Raw genomic sequence first — 22,620 nt, forward strand, 5'->3', positions numbered from 1 at the left:
TAAAATCCTTTTGCTTGGCCCAGTGGCATCCCTATGCCGGGTGTCACCTGGTGTAGGGGCCAGGGTTGATGGCATGCTTGCTGGGGCAGTGGCAGTGGCATGCGCTTGTTCTCCTCGCACAGGGCCGGAGTAGCCTGTAAGGGCATGTGCACATTCCTCTTCCTCCATCTTGGGTTTCCTTTCCAAAGAGAATGCCCACAACTAGAGTAGGAGCAGAAGCATCATGCACGCTCTTACAGGCTGCTCCATCCTGGGCTTCCTCTTCATGGTTCCCCTGATGTAGCTACAATGCAGTATCTGACAATACAGAAAACATGCAGGGGTATGTATCTGTGTTGGCCACTTAACAAATACTGTACAAACAAAAATCTGTGTGGATGGGACTTCAACCAAGGCAAAACAATTTTTTCTCCTTCTTAAATTTGGACTGAATTCTCATGTTTTTACCTCTACATCACCAAAATATTCCTGATGCAAAAACATGGAGACTTCTTCAGGAATCCATTGTTCTCTGAAAATCTCCCTATTTCTGCATGGCCAGAAGAAGGAGGAGCCTGCAAAATATATCCTCCCCATCAAAACATCTTTATTAAGGACTGAAACAACATGTAGGCATCTGACTAACATCTCCAATTGTTTGTTTTCTCCTGTTTGGTTTATAACATCTTGTCTGATGAAGAAGCCCATGGAACTTTGAAAGCTTGCAACAAGTATACTGTGCATTTCAGTTGTCTAATAAAGGTATCACTGATGGATGTTTGTTTGTATTTGTTAAATGGCCAACACAGCTACTCTGGCATGTTTTCAATAATAATATATTTGTTTATATTGCTGCCATACATTTATTTATGTATTTATTTGATTTCTATCCCGCCTTTATCCCTGAAGGGACCCAAGGCGACTCACAATAAAAATTATAAAAATGTATTGCAATAAGACAATTAAAACATCAGCTAAAAACACTATAAAATTACAATCATTAAAATCACAATACCCATCCCATATAAACCCCACTCCAGTGGGACAGAGGGTCTTTTCATAGAACTTTCCAGGTATCATCTATTCCAAACCAATAGCAGATACGCCAACGACATCCAATCTAAAAGTGATAAACTACATTAACTGCCCTCGAGCAGCTCTCAAATCATGGCCACCCTATGGACGAGACATCTCCAAGACCCTCTGTCCTCCACTGCTCTGCTCAGGCCTTGCAATTTCATACCTGAGACCTTAATCCATCTGGCATGTGGCCTTCCTCTCTTCCTGCTTCCCTCCACCTTTCCCAGCATTACTATTGTCTTTTCCAAGGAGTCCTTCCTTCTCATGATGTGTCCAAAGTACGGAGTTTATCACACGGAGACAAACTGATTTGTAACACCTTGCCTGAAGATGAAGCCCATGGAGATTCGAAAGCTTGCAACAAGCATATTGTGCATTTTCGTTGGCCAATAAAGGTATCACCGATGGTAACCTCATGGCTTGATTTCTGTAACGTGCTCTACATGGGGCTATCCTTGTGCCTAGTCTGGAAACTTCAACTAGTTCAAACATGAAGCTCTAAGACTGACCAAATAATAATAATAATAATAATAATAATAATAATAATAATAATAATAGGATTTATTTATATACCGCCCAATCACTGGGAATCCAAGCGGTTTACAACAGAGGGGATAATAGACGGTTCCCTGCCCTCTTGTTTTGAAATCCCTCCACTGGCTGCCCATTAGTTTCCAGGCACAGTACAAGGTGTTGGTTATGACCTTTAAAGCCCTTCATGGCTTGGGCCCAGCCTATCTACGGCAGCGCCTTCTCCCATATAATTTGTCCTCTTAGCTCCTCGGATAAAAACTTGTTGCAGCCAATAAACCCAGCCTCTGTTTAAAGACCTCCAAGGAAGGAGAGGGGGTTTGTTTCACTGTCGAACAGCCCTTACTGTCAGGAGGTTCCTCCTACTGTTGAGGTGGAATCCCTTTTCTTGTAGCTTGCATCCATTGCTCTGGGTCCTAGTCTCTGGAGCAGCAGAAAACAAGCTTGCTCCTCCTCAATATGACATCCCTTCAAATATTTAAACAGGGCTTACCTGTTACCTCTTAACCTTCTCTTCTCCAGGCTAAACATCAATAATAATAATAATAATAACAATAATCTGGAACAACAGCAAGTACTACAACAATTATTATTAGCACTCAGGGAGTGTGGGAGGGCTTCTCTGCTGGAGTGCCTCTGGAGGTGTCCGGTTTCCTGGCAGGGCTTGACCAATGGCAGCCTCCTGCAGGGTGCCAGCCCTCTCCAGGGCGAAGGTGGTCCCTGGGGGTCCAGCAGAGAGGAGCCAGGAAGCGACCAGAGAAGGAGGTCTTACTCTTTGGGCTGCTCTTCTTCTCTGTACACGAGCCTCTCTCTCTCTCACCCCCCCTCCCCCCAAAAAAAGCCCTGCCAAGCCCCAGCCGCCTAGATCTCCCCGGAGGAAACTGTTCAGAGGATGGGCTCTGCCTTGAGCAGCGATGGGAGGCAAGGGACCCCTGCCACTGGCTCCAGAGGACCCCAAGAGAGCATCCAGCAGCTCCCTGCGCAACTGGGGAGAGAAGGAGGAGAGAAGCCCCCCCAGGATCAGCCCCAGAGCCCTTCTTTCGACTGCTCCATCTGCTTGGAGGTGCTCCACCAGCCCGTCAGGACCCGCTGTGGACACGTGTAAGTGCAGACCCCCAGCACCACCACCTGGGTCCACCTTGGCTCAGGAAAGGAGGCACATTTCTCTTTGACTTTATTTCTTTCGAGGATTTAGATCCCACATAATATTTCATTTTTTAATATTTTTAAATATTATTTTTAACTAACTAAAATGATTAAGTTAAAGTTATTTAATTTTAATTCAATGAAAATTATTTTTTAAAAAAATTTACTTAGATAAAAAGGAAAGAACTTTAATTTAATCAAAATTATTTAAAGACCTTTAATTACAATGAGAATTTTAATGATGGATTAAAATCAAGTAGTTTTAATTAGTTACTAAAATACTTTCAATGCTGTGTTAAGATTAAATCATTTCAACGATCCCTTAAGATTACATCGTTTGAATGATTTCTTAAGATTGAATCATTTGAACAATTTCTTAAGATAATTTGAATGATTTTTAAAGATTAAATCATTTGAACGATCCCTTAAGATTACATCCTTTTAACGATTTATTAAGATTAAATCATTTGAACGATTTCTTAAGATAATTTTAATGATTTCTTAAGATTAAATCAATTTTCATGGTCTCTTACATAATTTGAATGATTTCTTAAGATTGAATGAGTTGAAGGATTCCTTAAGATAATTTTAATGATTTCTTAAAATAATTTTAATGATTTCTTAATTCTTAAAAACTTCTTAAAGTTTAGTGTTGTAAAAAATTATATATATATATATTATGCATGCATGCATGCTGTTGGGCTGCTTTCAAGCTTGGGTTGTTGTCGTGGGGTGCCTTCTTTTCTTGGCAAGGTTTGTTTCAGAGGAGGTTTGCCAGGGCTTTCTTTCCCCTTGAGGCTGAGAGAGTGTGACTTATCCAAGGTCACTCAGTGGGTTGCATGGATTCGAACCCTGGTCTCCAGAGTCCTGATCCAACAATGCCCAAACTACTGCACCAGGCTGGCTTTCCTCCTCTGTAGGTTTCCTTGGGAGAACAGGTCCACAATGGCAATGAACATCAGAGTGAACAGGGACAGAAGCTGCATGGGGTTTAAAAACAAACAAACCATGGCTTGGAAACTTTGGTTTGTCCGTGTTTTTGAATCCTGTGTTTGTTTCCTCAGAAGTTGGTCCCACTGTGGACAGTGCCACTTACTCCTAAGTTTGTCTTTTTGTGTGTTTAAGTGAACTAAGGTTGCATTGTGCCCTGGCTTTGTTTGCTGGTTAGTTGATTTGGTCTTCCTAAACAAGCCAACTTTACAGTATGTGAAAGAGACTAGGAAGGAATATGGGAAAGGCATCCTTTAACAAAACTTGCTAAAAGCAATTCCATGTGAGGTTTGCAAGTGGATTTGAACATGGGAAGAAGAATACAGCATAGGGTAGTGGATTTGTGTAGTGGATTTGGTTTCCGAAGCATCTAGAAATACTGCAGTTGAACACTGCTTAAACTGCCATGGCTCCATCCATCCTACAGAATCCTGGGCTTTGTAGTTTTGTGAGGCCCCATCACTCTTTGGCAGAGAACTACAGATCCCAGGATTCCACAGGATGGAGCTACATCCCTTAAAGTGGTGTCAAACTGCATTATTTCTATAATGTAAATGAACCTGGGGTCAACAGGACTGCTTTGGTTTATGGTTGTGCTAAAGATCAGCCTCAGTTGATAGAGTATTACTCCTATATTTTATTTTTTTTAAAAAATAGGTTGATAGAAACAAACTTAAAATAACTTCTCTGTGTCCGGCTGAAAGGGATGTATGATTTGGATTTCTCTGTATTGGTGAATTGGTGCTTCCTAATGGCTATTGCAGTACAGATATGGATAGTACTTCTTTTACAAAGCTATTTATGAGTATTGCACCAAAATAATGTACAGTGTGTTCTGAACCCTTCAAAGGAAGGGGCTAATACTCCAAAGTCAATACTGTTTTGTCATTTATGTTGACTTCCTTGTTTTATGAAGAGTTGCTTACATACTGTTTCACATACAGAGGGTTTGCTTCAACTGCCTTGTCCCTGTCCTGATAATACACCTTACTAACAGATGTGAATATAAATACAATGATATGCTTATTTGTGGGAATAATTTTGTGAATTTTAATTCAGTGAAGCTGAATGCCCCTCTCAAAACTTTTAAGTGGGAATCCATTAAAAAGCAAACAGTATTCCAAAATAGGAGGGGGAGTTAACACTATTTTCTTTAGAAAGCCTTTCCCCAGACTCTTTTAAGGTTGATTTAGTTCTTTTAATGTAAACACTGGAGCATATCTACTGAATGCCAATATTTCAACATAATAGAATAGACAATGGTCTCATTTGATTATTTTTTCCCATTTCCCACATGGCTGTCTGTGGACAAACTGTACAGATAAACCAAGTTTCATTTTCCTTATTTGCCTTATAAGGCCATGAGAATTTCAGTGGAGCCCTAGATAGGTATGAAGTAATTATTTATATATGGGTCAGTTACCAGGTCAGCCAGCTGCAAAAGGGAGTTGCAGAGTGGGTCAATATATGGGCTCAGTATCTGAGTAAAACCTGGCTAACTAGGGCTGCACCTATACTGCAGAAATGGTTTTGAATTCCATAGTATGGAACCCAGATAGTTAAAGTGATGCCAAATCAGATTATTTCTGCAGTGTGGATGGGCTCCAGGTAATACCGGCAACAGATTTGGAACACACACACACACATTTTTGATGTTTGGGTAGACAAAAAAAATAAATGCAGTAGATGTAGTACTTGCCACAATTCCCACTACTGTTTTCATCCCATGTGGCCTTACCTAGAGCACCATGAGATTTGGGGAGATTTTCCCAGCCCCTGCAGCACTGCTGGGGCTTGTGGAAGGCTTATTGCCAAACCATGGAGATATTTTCTGCAGGCCCTGCTGTTGCCAGTGCTTGCATGACAAGAAGACTCACAATTTGTGTTACTGATGCTCTACCCCCTGCCCTTCTGTAGTTGGTAGAACTCATCCAAGTGCCTGAACCCACTCTTCTCCAGTCCTTCCCCCTTGTTTCAGGGTATTTGGTGCACCAGCACTGCAAAATCATACTTTGTTGTTGAAGTCGTTTCTGACTTATGGGGCAAGATAGGCCAAAATAAAGTTGTTTCAGGTCACTTTGGAGGTATGCTGTTTAAAGGATGCATGTGTCCTAAGAAGCCAGAAGCTGTGCCAAAGCCACACTCCTGTCCTAAAGACTGGAGCATAGTTTTGGCGCAGCTTCTGGCCTCTTAAAATGCATGTGTCATTTAAATAGTATACCTCCAACGTGACCTGAAGTAGCTTTATTTTGGCCTGTCTGTTCAGGCCTTTATGATGACCATAAGATGACCATATCATGGGGTTTTCTTGGCAAGATTTGTTCAGAGGAAGTTTTCCATTGCCTTCTCAGCCTGAGGCTGAGAGCACATGACTTGCCTAAGGTCATCCAGTAAACTTAATGGCTGAATGCAGAATTTGAACCCTGGTCTCCAGAGTTGTAGTCCAATTATCAAATCACCACTGCACCATGCTGTTTCTCTTACTTACTCTGAGATAAATGTACATAAGATTGTGACCTTAATATATCAAGTAAAGTGAATGTACAGAGGTGAGGGAATACCTGACAACTAAGAATACCATACATCAGTCGGGTAGTAATGGTCTTAATTTTAGACTTTTCTCATCTCCAAGACTGGATAACAGCATGAATGCAATCCCTGTCGATCCTCAAAAGAATATTTACATTATTGCTTTCAACCAGGCAATTTTATTTCCATTGAGCAAATACTGACAATTCCATTTAAAGCCTGACTTTGAAATTTCAGCTATCTCACTTTGGATCCCCAAATTTTATCAGAACCAGTTGAATAGACCACTGAGTGACAATAGGTATTATAGTATATGCATTTTATACATTATTGTGAAATGAAGTCACACTTGGTCTGAAGGGAAAAAAATGAAGGTATCAACAGATATTTGTTGGGACTTAAGGTTGTTCAATTTTCTCTAGTTCATGTTCCTCCACTATGTCTTCAAGTCATTAAATATTCACTATATACTTCCCATGTTCATTTTTCAGTACTTAAGATGCAAATGTGATAAAGGGGAACCCCTGTGAAATAACTTCTGACATTGAAATAAAAGGGGTTCTCATCAATATTGTTTGCACTAGAAGTAAAGAATTTGCAATAAAACTTATTTCCTTTCTTTGAAAAACACATTATAAATTAATCTAGTGGTTAATCCAAACTATAATAGACCCATTGAAACAAGTCTTAGTGTGCCAGACAAGAGGGCCATAGAATTGGGGAAATTCAGTTTCTAAAACTTACTGACCATTTAACCATGAAAATTACTTTAATCTGGGATCAATTGTCCCCACTTATCCCAGCCTACTTCTTAGGATGTCAGGATAAAAGTATGGGAGGGGAGAGCTTCTTACATCACATTGCAATCCTTGGAGGAAGATAAGACATAAAATCAATCATGAGACACAGAATTGCAAAACAGGATGCTGGCCAAACTACATGTAATGCATTTTTCCTGTAAAGGAAACAATAGGATCTGTCTCGTTTGTCCCTCAAGTTTTTATATATTGTTTTTATAGTACTGTACTATGCATTTAATTCTCACATTTTAAAATCCAGAAGACCATTATGCATAGCCTCTTTGGAAGTTCATAAAGCTACCATGAATTTTAAAACATTGCTTAGTGTTTTGTTTTTGCTTATTTATCAGAATGTGTGTGCATTTAATTTACTATGCATGTTACAGGAAAGTTTCTGTAATAACGAACTGAAGCAATTTTTTTAAAAGCATTTCCCTGAATGGTGCATTGATTGAGCACTGCTCAGAAGTCCTTGGCTTGCTGATGGTGTTAACATAGATCAACAAATTTGTGGAACTACACCTATCTCACACTTAGTGCAATATTCAAGGCCATTTTCATGCACTCTTACCTCATTTAAAGCTTGGGAAGATTTGGATGATCGGGGGGGGGGGGGGAACCAACATACTCTGGTTTGTTGCTTCAGTTTTCATTATGGCAGTCTTACATCAATAAAAGCTTTCCTCATGCTTGCAGTATTATCTCCAGAGGCATGTGGACATTACTCTGACAGTCTGCCATTTGTCAAGCATATCCACAGAGATATCTGGCATGTCACTTCTTGTATGTCAAAAGCATCACAGTGCCATGATATTAACAAGACATGGTTTCATCTTGTCATGTACAATAATTTGAAAAATAAAGTAAGCTTCAGTTCTTACTATCTGTTCTAAGATTTCATTTCTTTGTGTTCTGTATGTCCGATAGAATCTGGTCATAACACATCACAAGAGTATTTTATTTTCTTTAAGTCTGGCTGAGGTTCATGGTATTCTAACATGCTGCCAATTGTGAATTTATTTATATATGTAGAAAGTAGTGGTTCTTTTACAATGCGTAGTTATAGCACTATGATTCCACTCTTAATTTCCACATCAATATCTTGTGGAGTTCTGGGGTTTGTAGTTTGGTGACGCACTAGAGCTCCCTGGCTGAGAACTGTAAATACCCCTCCTAAAACTGCAAATCCCAGGATTCCAAAGGATTAAACTATAGCAGTTAAAGTGCAATCATGGTACTTTAATTGTGTAATGTGAAAGGGTCCTAGGCTAAGACTTTCACTTCTGGACAGTTACTTATAACCAAGTAGCTATAGTGACTATCCAGTTAGTGAATTAAAAGTTCCATTGATTTCAGCAGAACAAAACAAATTCCTGATGCTCTCTCCCAGTAAATGCAGCAGGATATAAAAGTACTTAACTACCATTGGCTACATTGTGATTTATGCTCTGTCTGCAGAGCTTGATCTTTTTTACAGATACTACAATTTGCTACTAAAAGTAGGTAGGTCCTTCAGTGCTAATAAGTAACTTAATCTAAAGCACAAGAGAACCCTACAACAGAACACATTTATCTTCTGTGACCTCACTTTATCAGTGATCTGATAACTTGGGATGCTCAGGTAAACACACTGAGTAGCACCCTAAGAGGACACAATTATTAATGGTGGTAGGAACCAGTTTTCCTGGAAGGTCATGCCCTTTAGTAATCACAACTGAGTGACATTTCAAAGTGCTTTCTTTAAAAATAAACACAATGTCTATTTTTATTTCTATCAGGTTTTGCCACTCTTGTATTGCAACAAGTTTACATAATAATGCATGGACATGTCCTTACTGCCGGGCTTATCTTACCTCTGAAGGAATTCCAGCCACAGATATTACCAACATGATGAAAAATATATATCGAAACTGCACAGAATGTGAAAGACAGGTAAATGATAATTGACATTTTATAATGTCTTAGGAAATCTTCTGTATAAGACTTCTTAATTCAGTTGTCCTGTGTCTCTGTATTTGGGGAAAGTCCAATCAATTGGATACATAACCCCATTGTGACAAGACTTGGCCTGATATTAATGTAGCATTTTAGATATTTGAACTTCCTATTTGGTATAGTTGGTGCAAGCAACTTTTATGATTTATATTTAGGATTGGGGTGTTATTCAATTAGGCAAACACTCCAGTCCCAAATGCCTTTACACTGCAATCCCCATTCAGAGATGTGCTAGCTGCAGGGGGTTAGGGATAGGCAAAGGCTTCTTGTGTTGGCTGCTGTTATATCAACTGCTTTTATACCAGCATAACCGCCTTCTGCCAGCTGATCTCAGAGATCAGTCTGTAAAGGAATCTGCCAGCACAGTGGTTCTATCAGCTATCATTCAGAAGAGCCAAAGAAGGGCAGAATAAGGGAGGAGCCAGGTTATGCCAGAGCCAAATCTCACTCAGCCTAAGGGCACAACCACTGTGTGTGTGCGCACGCGTGCCTTGAAGTCACCTGTCAATATATGGTGAGCCCATGGAGTCCATAGTGTTTTCTTAGGCAAGGAATATTCAGAAGGGGTTTTGCCAGTTCTTTCCTCTAAAACAGTGCTTCCCAAACTTTGGTCCTCCACATGTTTTGGACTTCAGTTCCCAAAAGCTCCAGCCAACTTGGCCAACAGTCAGGAATTCTGGCCATTGAAATCCAAAATACCTGGTGGACCAAAGTTTGGGAACTATTGCTCTAAAATATACAATTTTTCTATAGTGTGTGTGTGTGTGTCTGTGTAATATTCATCGAGAAATATTGTATTCATCCAGGTTCCATGCAAGTACTAACCAGAGGTGACCCTGCTTGGCTATCAAAATCAGACAGGATCTGGTGCCTTTAGGATATGTCACCATACAGTTAGGATTATATAGCCCTATCCTAGGGTTGCCAGGTTCAGGGCTCATATGACTGTAATAGGTTCAGAAGCAGGATGGAGCTTCAAAAAACAAGCTCAGTGAAGGAACCTGTCTTCCCTTGCTTTTCAACCTTGGAACGTTAAGCTGCACCTTTTCCCTCTTAATACTACTCTTGCATCCCCAGTGAAGGGCAGGGGTAGAGGAGCAGGGAAACACCAAGCTCTGTTCTTGTTGCTGGAACATTTGAGCCCCCTTTCCTTGCTCTCCACTGGGGAGGCAACAACAGTGTTAAGAAGGGATGGCTGTAGCTGAAAATTTGTGATTTAAAGAGAGGTACTTTCACCTGGCTTCACAGAGTTTTATGATTCCTTGTCCTGCTTCTCAATTTGTTTGAGTTTAAAATTATAAGAGTCCCATCCGATATCCAGCCTGGCAACCTGTCTTAGGTCAGGAGGGATTTGGATTCAACATAGCTTCAGCTGACCTAAGTGCCAACTCAATCATCTTTGTGATTTAAGACTGCACACAAGTGCCTTTGATTTCAGTAGGATTGGCCATAATCCTTTATCGGCTTACCTGAAAATAATGCAGTGGGACTAACAACTGGGCAAATATAGGACTGCACTGAATCACATCAAAACTGTTTGACTTAGAAGATCTGAATCACTCTCGATGTGTTTAAGCTCGAGTGTGGAAATATGCTACATAGGCCAGCTGCACCCCAGTCCATTTCACCAGTCCAGCCTCTATGGCCAATCAGAAGAGACTTGTTTATGAAAATCATTATGCATGCTTATTTGAGCATTAGTCCTATTGTAATCCCATGGGATTTACTTCTGAGTAAATGTGGGAAAGATTGGGCTGTTTAACTGCATATTTAGGAGCAGAGCTGCAGTCAGATCAATTCTGAAACTATGAATGTCATATCTTTATTAGGTCAATGGAAGGAGCACTAACGTATGTGCAACCTTTTGAGATCTCCAGATTTCCTCATCAGTAAAGATGAGCCTTTATGAGGATGGCAAGAGGAAGAAACTGACATGTTGTTTCCTTTTCCCACCCACCCTTGTCTTTAGTAACCTCCTGATGTAGTAAATTGGGCCTTTTGTCACCAGGCAGATGGGTTTAGAGTCCTTGTTAGCATTGTGGTCAAATGTGTCTAGTGGTATAAAAGTTAAATACATGAATGAGATTGTTTGAACTTTTTGCTTTAGCTTGGAAGTTTGAGACTCCGTAAGGTCTGGGGTCTGGGAACAGATTGGAGGAGTGAATTGTCCTGTGTTGCTAACTTGCCTGCATAGTTATTATAGCTAGTGGGGAGGGGAGAGATGGGTCATGCTTATGGACTTTGATTTTCCTTGTTTGCTTCTGCATCATATAACCTTTAGGAGTCCATCTTCCATTGGCCTCGCACTAAAGGATGTACACCCCAGTCCTAGGACCCCATATATCCAGCAAAGGGTTCTGAATTTGCTCACCACCCAGGGATAATCTGGCTAGAATTAGTTTGGGGAACCTAATTCTACCACTTGCTGTGCTCGAGTTCTGGATCCCATCAGTGAAAGGGCAGGAATGCTTTCTCTGCTGTGTACCATCTGCTGCATCATTTGCTACCAATAAAGATTATCTTATAGCAGTTATGTGTGTCAGTGATTGGCACTGAAAGAACTCTTGGGGAGGCCTGGAATTATGCTCAGTTACAGCAGGTAACTGGCAGCGTAACACTATACACACACAAATGCATACACTCATGTGCAGCAGTGAGTTCAGTGCAAGTTGTCCATGGTTAATGTTTATAGCAGGGTTTCTCAACCCTGGGGTTTCCCAAGAAAGTGTGATTAAAAATAAACTACTTGGAAATTATTTCAGGGGATCTTCCACAGTAAAAAGACTGAGAAAAGCTGTTTCATAGGATCATAGCCTAAATTAAAAACTAAGATGATATTTCTTCATGTGAGTTAGGTGTGCCTCAGTGAAATGAGAGCTCATCTGCGGACTTGTGACCAATATATAGAGAAATATGGCCCCCTTCAAGAGGTTGCTTATCCAGAGACAAGGTAAAGTACTTCTGAATAAATTTAAGATTGAAGAAATGCACTGTAAACTTGATCTGTCTTACTCATTGAGTGTGTAAACCTGCTGGATTCCCATGACATAGAGTGTATAAGGACACTACTCACCATTTAATTTGCCTGATTGAATACATTTAATAGTGCAATCCGTTTAAACTCTACTCAGAACTAAATTCCATTGACTTCAACTGGACTTGCTTTTTGACAAATGTGTGGGATTGCAGCTTGAATGAATATTAATCTAACTTAATTTTAGCAACTGTGAAGGAAGGACAAATGAAAGGCTTCACAAAACTTCTGTGAAAGTTCTCAGACTTTGAAATCTAGGTAGATTTCCAAAGCAATATGTGTTTCCTCGAGCTATAATCTCAAGTGATATCCTATTCTGGGTCCAGATTTTTACAGTTAAAAAACACCTTGAATTGAGCCCAGAATATTAGAAATTAAGTGCATAGGCAATGCTGTGTAATGTTACTTTCAGGAGGGTAATAGTGTTACTGTGCTACTGTGAAACACTACGAAGTCTTTACAGCATCTTCAGTTTCTACAAATTTTATTTGGTGTATGCTTTTGTTCACAGCATGACTCCTATGTCAGATGCATGCAGTGTTGCTTCAGTTGGCTGATTCATATGCAAATAGTTTGGGTGAAGGTTTTGGTGGGAATTGAAATGTAAAAACAGTGATCCTTATCTTAACAGTGTCCATTAACAGCCATTAGCTGGTGCTTGCACCATTCAACACATATAGTAGGATTTTTTTAAAAAAAATCTTTTGTCCTTTATTTAAGCCCCAGGAGGTAGACTTAAATCCCTTGTAGAATTCTTGTTCTGTTGTTTCGCACTGGCTTCTGTTGTTGAAGATCCTTTGTTCTCAGAGATTTTGCATCTCATGTCATATTTGTATTTTTTCTTTCAAAGGACAATAGTGGAAAGATTGTGGCTCTCCAGATGTTGTTGAACTGCAACACTCAGCAGCCCTAGTGAGCATAGCTGGTGGTGAGGAATTATGGGAGTTGCAGTTCAACAACACATGAAAGACAACATATTTCTCACCATTTGCACAGAGACTTCCACAGAAACTATTTGTTGTTTGTTACAGATAATATGCACATTAGTGGGCGAAACCTGGGGACATTCTTTGCAACTCACCACATGACAGTGTTATAAAATGCTTATCTTACAGATCTAGTTCTGTATGAATTCTACAACAAAACATGACTTTGTCCAAATAAAATGTCCCATCAAAGTGACTGAGCATGAACCCTCCTGCCATCATGCTCTCCTGTTAGAGACTAGGAAGAATCCCGATTATCAGAAGCAAATGTGTTCACCACACTGAATATTTAACACTGAAGGATGCTAGAAGTATGTACAGCGCTGTGTAAATTTACAGCACTTTATAAATAAAGGTTAATAATAATAATAATAATAATAGTAAGTGTCAATGAATGATAATTGTCCATTGTTTTCAGATATCCTTGTCCTTTCTGTCAGTATGAATTGGATGAAAATGATCTCCTGGACCATTTCCTTACTTATCACAGATCTGAAAGAAGACAAGTGGTAAATGTCTCTTATTTAAGTCTATGTTCTTGCGTTGTTCTCTTGTAAGTAATTGTTTGATATATTAGAGAAAGATGTATACTATATATATTATGTCATGGTGTTAGGATATAAGTACGAATGTACAGTACTATTTTGAACACATACAGCCCAAGTGTTAAAAAGCCATCATGGCAAGGTTTTGTCTTGGGAAGTTGTGCTAGCAGAAGAAGATACAAATAGGCACACAAACAGAAATTTCCATTCTGTTGTAACAGTAAGGTGTTTTACATATCCTTTTGAGACTAGCTTTTTGTTTGTTTGTCTATATAAGCAAACTTAACTGTTTTGTTTGGTAAGTCCAGACAAACTCCACAGGTGTGATAGAGACATTCTATGTGGAAAATTAGTAATTTAAGAAGCAACATCCTGACTTCACTAACTCCAGGTTATTCTATTTTTCCATAAATCCAGAGTTAATTAAGAGCAGTTTCAGTTCTCTGAATGCATCACTTCAAACAAGAAGAGAGAGAAAATGTAGGGTGGTGAGGTGGTCCAATGTTTCATGGACAGATGGATCAATATGCATTTGCTGACCTTACTAGCAGCTCTGTCCTCTACCCCCAAAACAGATAATAGCCCAAGATTCTACATGTGTCCTCCCACCGCCCAGGAGTTCCCAAGCCCCAAGAGTGGCTCCTGCTGTGATTACTTACCGGTTTGGAAGAGGGTAGGGAGGCGATTCAGATCATAGAAAAGCAGGTGATCTCAGTTCAGTCCTGAGGTGGAAGAAATGAGAGTGAGCTCTAAAATGGAGTGCACCTCCTTTTTTCTTAACCCAAGGAGCTCTCAGCAGCCAGATCTTCATGGTCTGAATCACTTCCATCCCCTTTCCTGTAGTACGAAGGAGCAGCGGGATCTTCCACTCTCATGATTTACAGCTTCCAGGCTTGAAAAGGTTTAGAACAAATGGCAAGGAAATACCCCTTTGCGCATTGCCCCAAAAGGGACTAACACACACATAGATAGCACTTAAATGCATGTACATCAGTAACAAGATGTCAGCCAGTCTTTGACAATTGATCCTACAATGAAGCCTGAAATGTTCTCAGGAGAGCAAATGCATAGCTGCCTCTCTCTTCTCTGTATAACGATTTAACCCAGTCCTGAGATTTGTGTGTGTTGACATGCACACACCTATCTTATGCGCTAAGAGCTTGCTCATTTCAGTGGTAGTGCCAATTTGTGGACAGAAAGAAATGAAAGCCATTCTTGTTAAGACTAGCTGTGTGCCTGCATTGAAGCCTCCGAGCCAGAAGTAGATTAGATTTGATGTCACATTTCTCTCTCCAGAAAATTACTTCTTTTGCTACATCTTAATAGTGAAAATGCTTTCTTATTTAGTTTATTTTCATTTTTCTTCCTTGGGATCTGCTTACAGTACTGTCCAATTTGTCGTTTACTCCCTGGTGGTGGTCCAAGTTATTACAGCAGGACTTTTATGAGGCACCTACAGCTTAGACATACATTCTATTACGAAGAATATATAGTGAGTAAATTGTTGTTTTTCCTAAGCCACTGCTAAGACTTTTGTCTCTTTTATCTACAACTCTGTATCTCATGTCATTGATAAGTCATGTGAGGGCATTTGTAGATTGCAAGACTGTTATACTTGGAGAAAAATGAAGGCTGGATAGATGGAATGTCAGTGAAGAAATAGTCTAATGTCTCCAAGTACTGCACTAGTGCAGACAGTCCTTGATTACCAATCCAAGAATTAGTAAAGTGGCTATTCCATAAGAATGGTTATTTTCTTGTGCTGGTCTGCTTCCTGTATGAGTATGTTTTGAAGTCACTGCAGCAGGATTCCCAGCACATTGTAGGCTAAGAGAGGAAAGCAAGAGGGAGGCAGAACTCAAAATATTTAAAGTAAAAACTAGCTTCATCTTTTTCTTTTCAAAAGATACAGGGCCTAAAGTTGTTGTGACCTTCACCAAAATATAACTTGATAGTATACTGTAATGGTATTCAGGAAAGAGCCAAGAGAGCTCATCCACACCCCACACTAGGCTAGTAGAACTGGTAACAAAAGCTTTGGGTGGACCTGTGCATGATTGAAAAGATTACTAGAAACCAACAAGTTCAGGTTCTTTTTATAAACTCTTATTTTGCTCTCCCTCTCTCTCACACAGACACACACAGACACACACACACTTGTATGTCATGTTTTGATTATATTTTATTACAGTTAGGCTCTTTGTGTATGGTTTATAGCAGTGGTCCCCAAACTATGACCTTTAAGAGACTTTGGACTTCAGCTCCCAGAAGCCTCAGCCATGTTGGCCAATAGGCTGGGATTCTGGGAGCTGAAGTCCAAAATCCCTTAAAGGGCCTAACTATAATAAGATATAATCAAGATGTGAAATAAAAAAATAAAACATTACCAAAAAATTGAAGAATGCATTAAGGGACTACTACTTGGTTAAATCCTTCAGTTTCCTCTTTTATCTTTTTATGCAAGAAGGAAATGTAACTAATCATTTTGTATAGATTTAAAAGAAAACAACACCTTGCAAGGGTACAGTATTTCAACAAGCCCACTGTTTTCTTTCAGTACCAACAAGCTTCTCGGGAGGTGGGGCAGATATGAAATTCTGGACATGCTCATGTGGGAAAAGGCAGTCTTTCAGGAAATCATTCTGGTCTTTCTACTATTCTGGGGCCACTTTCAGATACTGAAAACATGTGGCAGGAGGAGAGGTATCCCAGACCACAAATACCCAGTCTGCGAACTGAATATTTGGGGAGGGAAATTTTACTCATATTTTTGGCTTTGCCTTGGGAAGGAGAAACACATCAGTTTTTTTTTTTTTTAACCGTTTGTGTGACAAACAATTAGAGCCTGGGTTTGAAGTGTTTTGGCTACTTAGGAGCAGAGCAGCAGCAACAACACCTGATGTCACAAACTTTGTCCTTATGTGAACCCTGCAATGTATTATTAAAAATGTAATGTCTTGGCACATCACTGCTTGACTTGATAATGTCAAAGTTTTATTGTTGCTGCTTGTTCTGTCTCTATACATTTCTTCCATGCACTGAGAACAACAGTAGAAAACAACAATTTTCTACCCCAGGACCATGTAGGGGCTGGCTGCAGAAGTTCTCTAAAATAAACAGGAGGAAAGTCCACTTCTGATTGTGAAAAAACAAGGTTTTGACATGTTAAATAAAAGAGTACATGGTGGTCCTGCAGCCACTTTAAAAGCTGAAATCACTGCTCCTGAAGGCTTCCAGGAGAGAAGATTTACTATTCTTGTTCAGAAATGGACTGACAGGGGTTTAGGGATGCAAAAACAGTGGCACCAGACAAAAAATGTAAATAATTTTTTTTGAAAAAGGAAAAGAGACTCCTTCCCTCTAATAGCACAACTAAATGGCACATAGTGCTGACAAACTGAAATAGAAACTAACGGGTGAGATGGGGAATGGAATAGAATGAACAGTGAATTTGTTAGTTAAGAACACAAGATCCATCTGATCTTGGAAGCAAAGCCCTAGTTAGTACATAGACAGGAGATTGCCAAGGAATACCAGGTACTGTAGGAAATGTCAGAGGAATGCAGTAGGAAATCATTAGTATTTCTTGCTTAAGAAAATCCTATGAAATGGATGGAATTGCCATTTGTCGACAGTCAAATTGAAGGCACATAACGGAGAGAAGGTGTGTGTGAAAGAGAACACTTTACTTATACTGTAGTCTGATCATAGATAGGATCACTGCTGGCACCACACAGATTCTGAATGTAGGGTATTGGGTTGCTATGCTAGTAGAATTTGTCATGACAGTTCCTTCTTAAGTAGAAATATAGTAGGTTTGTCATCTTTATGTATGATCTCTAGTTCCTCAATGGGCTCATTTTAATGGTAGAGGTCTCCCACATATTCAGTCTAAGAGTCTGCATCCCCCTGGCTTCTCACTTTGAAAACAGAGACTCCTTGTGATTAGGAATCACATACAACTTTTTGTCATTCCAAGCAACCAAAATCTGGGTGTTGATTAAGAATCAAATGATCCAATCTTCTATAGCTAAGGCTTGTGATTGTAGTGGTGATCTGATTACTACTGAATAGTATAACTAAGATCACTGCAAAATAAAAGTGCTATAGTGCTTAGTAAAACTCCTTTTTCACATGCATACCTAACTATCTTTCTTTTCTTTTTCCCCCAGGATATTGATGTAGTAGAAGAAGTTCTCATTGAAAGAGTTCTAGACCAATCATTTCTAGATTATGTGCATGTGAACAGTTCAAATGTTGTATAAACCTACCTATCAAAAATATTGGAGGAAATGCCATATGCATCGGATTACAAATTAAAATGTTGGTTGTTGAATACTACTGTCAGCTTCTTTACAACTCTAGTTGAGCCTTTCTAACAGCAAGTTATATGTAGGCCTGTAAAAACCTCACATTATCCAATGCTGTAGAGGGAATTTGGACAAGTTCCTGCATTGCAAAAACTTAGCAATGGCTCCCTTCCAAAAGAGGTATTGAGTGGCATAGCTTCTGAGCATCTTCACTTCCAATTTGGACATTTCCACACCCATAACATTTTTGCACTCCTATGGACATTCTCGCACCCAGACTGCTATAGAGGTCTGTCCCTGGGCTTTCCACTCCACCACATGCATCTGAGGAAATTGGCTCAAGTCTATGAAAGCTTATGCTACCAACTTCTACCTTTCAGTTAATCTCAAAGTTGCTGGAAGATCCCTTTGATTTTAGTCTGATTTTCCAGATTATCATGGCTCTGCCTTTGAATTAGGACATCACTGCATCAAGAATTCCCAGGTGCACATAGCCATAAGAGGCAACATTTGATTTCTGTCAGCAGTCACTAAATGAATTTGTGGAGAAAATTGAGGCTAAAATGTTCTTGAAGAATTTTAACGTGGTTCCAGCCAACATTCCAAAGGCTAATACAACTGAACAAGCCTGCGCTGAAGACTGATTATACAAATGTGTGTGCCATCCATTTAGGATAAAGATACACAAAGTAATTAACACAGAATAAGAATATTTATGATTGTGATTCTTCAACTAGTTTTATATTTTTTTAAATTAAGTTGACATGCTGTTGTATTTTAGTAGCTTGTGACACAAGCTGCACTGTACGAATAACTTCCATTGCAATTACTCAATTTTAATTCACTCCCAAACGTTCAAGAATGTTAAAGGCGGGAAAAAGCATCTTCCAAACTAGTAATGAAAAAGATTTATTTTCAAGGAAACTTCAAATTGCCCATCATAATTAAATTACATGAATATCTGAATTACTGACATACTTCTTGCCCAAAGTTTTTAAAAAATGACCAACCATAGAGCACCTTGTGACTGCCTTTCTTAGAGCAAGCCAGATTTTTTGTGATCATGAAAATGTTGCAGTGAAAACAACTGTTTGCTTTCTAAAATCTTTCATCACTTATCAGAGAGCAAGAAAGAAACTTAAGTTATCTTTTGCAAACAGTATTGGATCACTGTATAGTTTGACTGTCTTCAGTAAAGTTCTTGATATATTTTATAGCATTTCATCAGTGACCTGTCATTGAAATATGTACAGTAATGCCCAAGTTAGCAGCTACTAAGACGAATGTGAAATTCTCTTCCTCATCTTGTTTAATGCTGTGCTAAATATTGCCAATTTTTGTAGCAGGACAGTAAGACTAATAATGACTTTTATATTTTAAGTATTATTTAACACTGGTTTTTCATAATGCAGTCGAATGTAAATATCTCTTATAAAAATTAAAGTGTGTGTTTATATACAAATGTATGAAATACTAAGAAGTGTTCATAGGAAATACATTCTTAAAATGCATATGTATAAAACATTCACATCTGACTGACTTATTCACTCACCATATAGAAGTATCAAAATTGTTATTGACCACAGGCAAAACCAGAAATCTGAAATGTTGTCTAAGTGGGCCATTAACCCTTTTGTTGTAGGAGAACTACTTTTCCTTGGAGAGCTACCTGGCTGGAATAATATTTTAAGATACCCAGGTACATGGATAATGACTTAACACATAGGTTCAAACTTGGGAGCATTGATTCTGGGGGAAAGATCCATCCATCCATCCATACTTGTACAGCTAAGGTAATGTTTAAACGGTATTGAGCTACCCCAGTTAAAGGCCCTTTTGCTCATAAATAGACCTAGTGGTTAAAATTGTGCAAAAGGATTTTAAGAGGCTTTGAGGAGTAGATTTTCCCTTTTTTGTTTCCACAAAATTGGAGAGCAGCACTGGCCAATGCATATAGCCCATGTTTTGTCACTCATGCTTAAAAGTGTATTCCCAAACAGTAAATCCTTTTAGACCTTCTCCAAGTCTGACATTGGGCACATACTGTAAATACTCATGTATAAGTCTAGAAATGTAGGTAAAAAAATTAACCCAAAAATTCTAGAATCGACTTATCCACGGGTCAATGTAAGTACTGTACTTTAACTCTTATTTAAAAGAATGAACCATCCCCTGGTGAAAAGCAAGAGTATAATCTGTCCTAGAAGTACTGAACCCCATTAGTCTATCATCCATCCAGCCTTAAAAGTGAACACAAAAAGTTGTGTCTGCTGGATTTTTTTAAGTTCTTTGACATTGTTTTGATTTGCTTCATTCTTTAGATCCTTTGCTATATGCCCCTAAATTTTACCCTCGACTTATACATGAGGTTGACTTATAGTCGAGTATATACGGTACATGGTCCATAACATCCAGTTACAACAAACATCATGGAGGCTAATTTAGCCCCCTAACCCTTTACAATTCACCCCAGCTCAGAAGAAGGGGACAAGAGATCAGCATTCACCACATCAGCACACACATGGTTAAACTTGGTAATAATAATAATAAAATCTTTATTTCTATACTGCTTTTCCTGGAAGATCAAAGCGGTTTACAAGTTCAAAACAGATGTACATTACGGCATATTACAATATAAAATACAATCAGAAATACATTTCATTAGAACGTCATATAAAAACAGTTTAAAATCTAACCATCACAGATTAAACATCTTGAAGTACAATTCAAATTAGAGGATAGGAGGATATCTTTCTCTATAAAGGGTCAGGAGGGTATGCCAAGCGGAACAGATGAGTTTTCAACACTTTCTTGAAGACATTAGGGAGGAACTGAGATGAATCTCTTCAGGGAGTTTATTCCAGTATGCAGGAGCTGTAGCTGTAAATGCTCGTTGGTGAGTTACAGACAATCTCACCCTAGGATATTCAAGTAAGTATTTGCCTGTTGTTCTGAGAGTGCGGAGCGGATTATGTAAGGAGAGGCGTTCCCTCAAGTAACTCAGGCCCAAGCCATATGGTAATTCTTGGGAAGGTTTGTTACTCATTAGTGTGTACTGCACAATTAGAAAAAAATAAAAACTCAGCCGTGAGCCTAATTCATTGTAAATTGCAGGATGCAGTAACACTACTGCATGTGCAATATGGAGTAATACATCACGATATAGGAAGAAAAAGACTGAAATTGTTTACAAATGAAGAATAAAAGGGTCTGTTTCCAGCTAAGGTAACCATTCTGTAAGTATGTTTTCCTTCCAAGGTAACAGTGGAATATACTTGTTTTAAGTATATTGCATTTTCTTCCAAAAATGGGTGAATTATATAGATCCTCTGACTACAAAAGTCCTTCTTGGGCAATACTTCATGCATCTGAAGAACTAGACCAAATCTACCAAAGTTTATGCTGCAATTTCTTTGGCACAGGTAATCTCAATGGTGCTACAAGATTCCTTTGCATCCTGTTTTAAAACGTGTATCCCTGCCAGCCAATGGCCCTCAGGATCATGTAAAGATAAAAAGTTCATATATAACAAATGTATTGCTTCCAAATATACCTTGTAACAAAATCCTGGACTAGTTTACTGTCCTATGCAGTTATATTTGCCTGAATCATTCTCTCTGGCTTTACTTCGCGAACGAAGATTCAGGAAGGACTCATCCTGTGCTTTCTACAAGCGCGTTGATGACTAAAAAGACCAATCTGAGATAAACAAGTTTGGTTGCAGAAAGCACAGCAGAAAGTTTCCTTAGGTGATGTTTCCGGGTTGTGGTTCTTTCTGTGTTGTCAGATGTATCCTTCGAGCCTGTGCAATGGATTTTTCTGATGGAGCGCAGCATGCACAGAACTGGCCTCACCCTTTAAACTATAAACCAGAGGTTCATCTAATGAGGCCTTAACAAGCATGGACAATGGCAGCGAGGTCCTCGGGTCGTAGGTTTGATTAGAGTTTCCTTCCTGAATCATACTATCTATTGCCTATTTCTGATGACAGGCTAAGAAGGTACAGAAATATTAATTGAAGAAAGTGTCTTGAAACTTGTCTGTTTGGAAGCCAATTCAAAGTTTGTGCTGCTCAGTTTACAGCAGTTTTTCATGCAAAGAGATCCTGTAGCACCTTTGAGACTGTGAAAGAAATTATAGCATAAGCTTTGCTAGACTGGTCTACTTCCTCAGATGCATGGACTGAACTGATGCCCAGGAAGGACCTTTATAATCAGATTATGAATAGCCATAGAAATGCAAAATTTGTGGGTATGGTGGTGAAGTGATAACTTCAGTTTTAACTATGACTGCTGAAGCAGGAGGAAATACCTTGCCTAAGGCCAGGGTGGGTGGATGACCATATGAATGGTGGAAGGAGTTTGGGAATATGTGGGCAGGTTGGGAACCAGAAAGGAGATATGTTAAACTGCCTGAGAATGTCCTTATGAGGCTAGGGTGTTAACCAGTGTATTGTGCCAGCATGTGGTTTGAGTGTTGGACTACAACTCTGGAGACCAGTGTTCAATTCCCAGTGGGTGACCTTGGACAAGTCTCACACACACTCAGTTTGAGGGTAAAGCAATGGCAAACCTCTGAACAAATCTTGCCAAGAAAACCCCATAATAGGGTTGCCATAATTGGAAATTACTTGAAGGCAGGTGCCAGGAAGCCATTGTATCTGCTCAAATATGAGTAGTTGCTCTTATTCAGTTC

At 39.2% G+C, this 22,620-nt stretch overlaps 1 protein-coding gene across 1 annotated transcript; it reads left to right on the plus strand.

Moving 5' to 3' along the window:
- Nucleotides 1-2,423: 2,423 nt before the first annotated feature.
- On the plus strand, nt 2,424-19,342 carry RNF125 (ring finger protein 125). Its single transcript, XM_089518850.1, has 6 exons — nt 2,424-2,691; nt 8,834-8,987; nt 11,906-12,000; nt 13,489-13,579; nt 15,000-15,107; nt 17,788-19,342. The coding sequence occupies exons 1-6, from the start codon at nt 2,483-2,485 to the stop codon at nt 17,878-17,880; spliced, it is 750 nt and encodes a 249-aa protein (XP_089374976.1). The 5' UTR covers nt 2,424-2,482; the 3' UTR covers nt 17,881-19,342.
- The last annotated feature ends 3,278 nt before the right edge of the window (nt 19,343-22,620 follow it).

This window comes from Sceloporus occidentalis, unplaced genomic scaffold (assembly GCF_023333645.1).
Source record: "Sceloporus occidentalis isolate IW3139 unplaced genomic scaffold, rSceOcc1.0.p SCAF_3, whole genome shotgun sequence".
In the NCBI taxonomy this organism is placed as follows: Eukaryota; Metazoa; Chordata; class Lepidosauria; order Squamata; family Phrynosomatidae; genus Sceloporus; species Sceloporus occidentalis.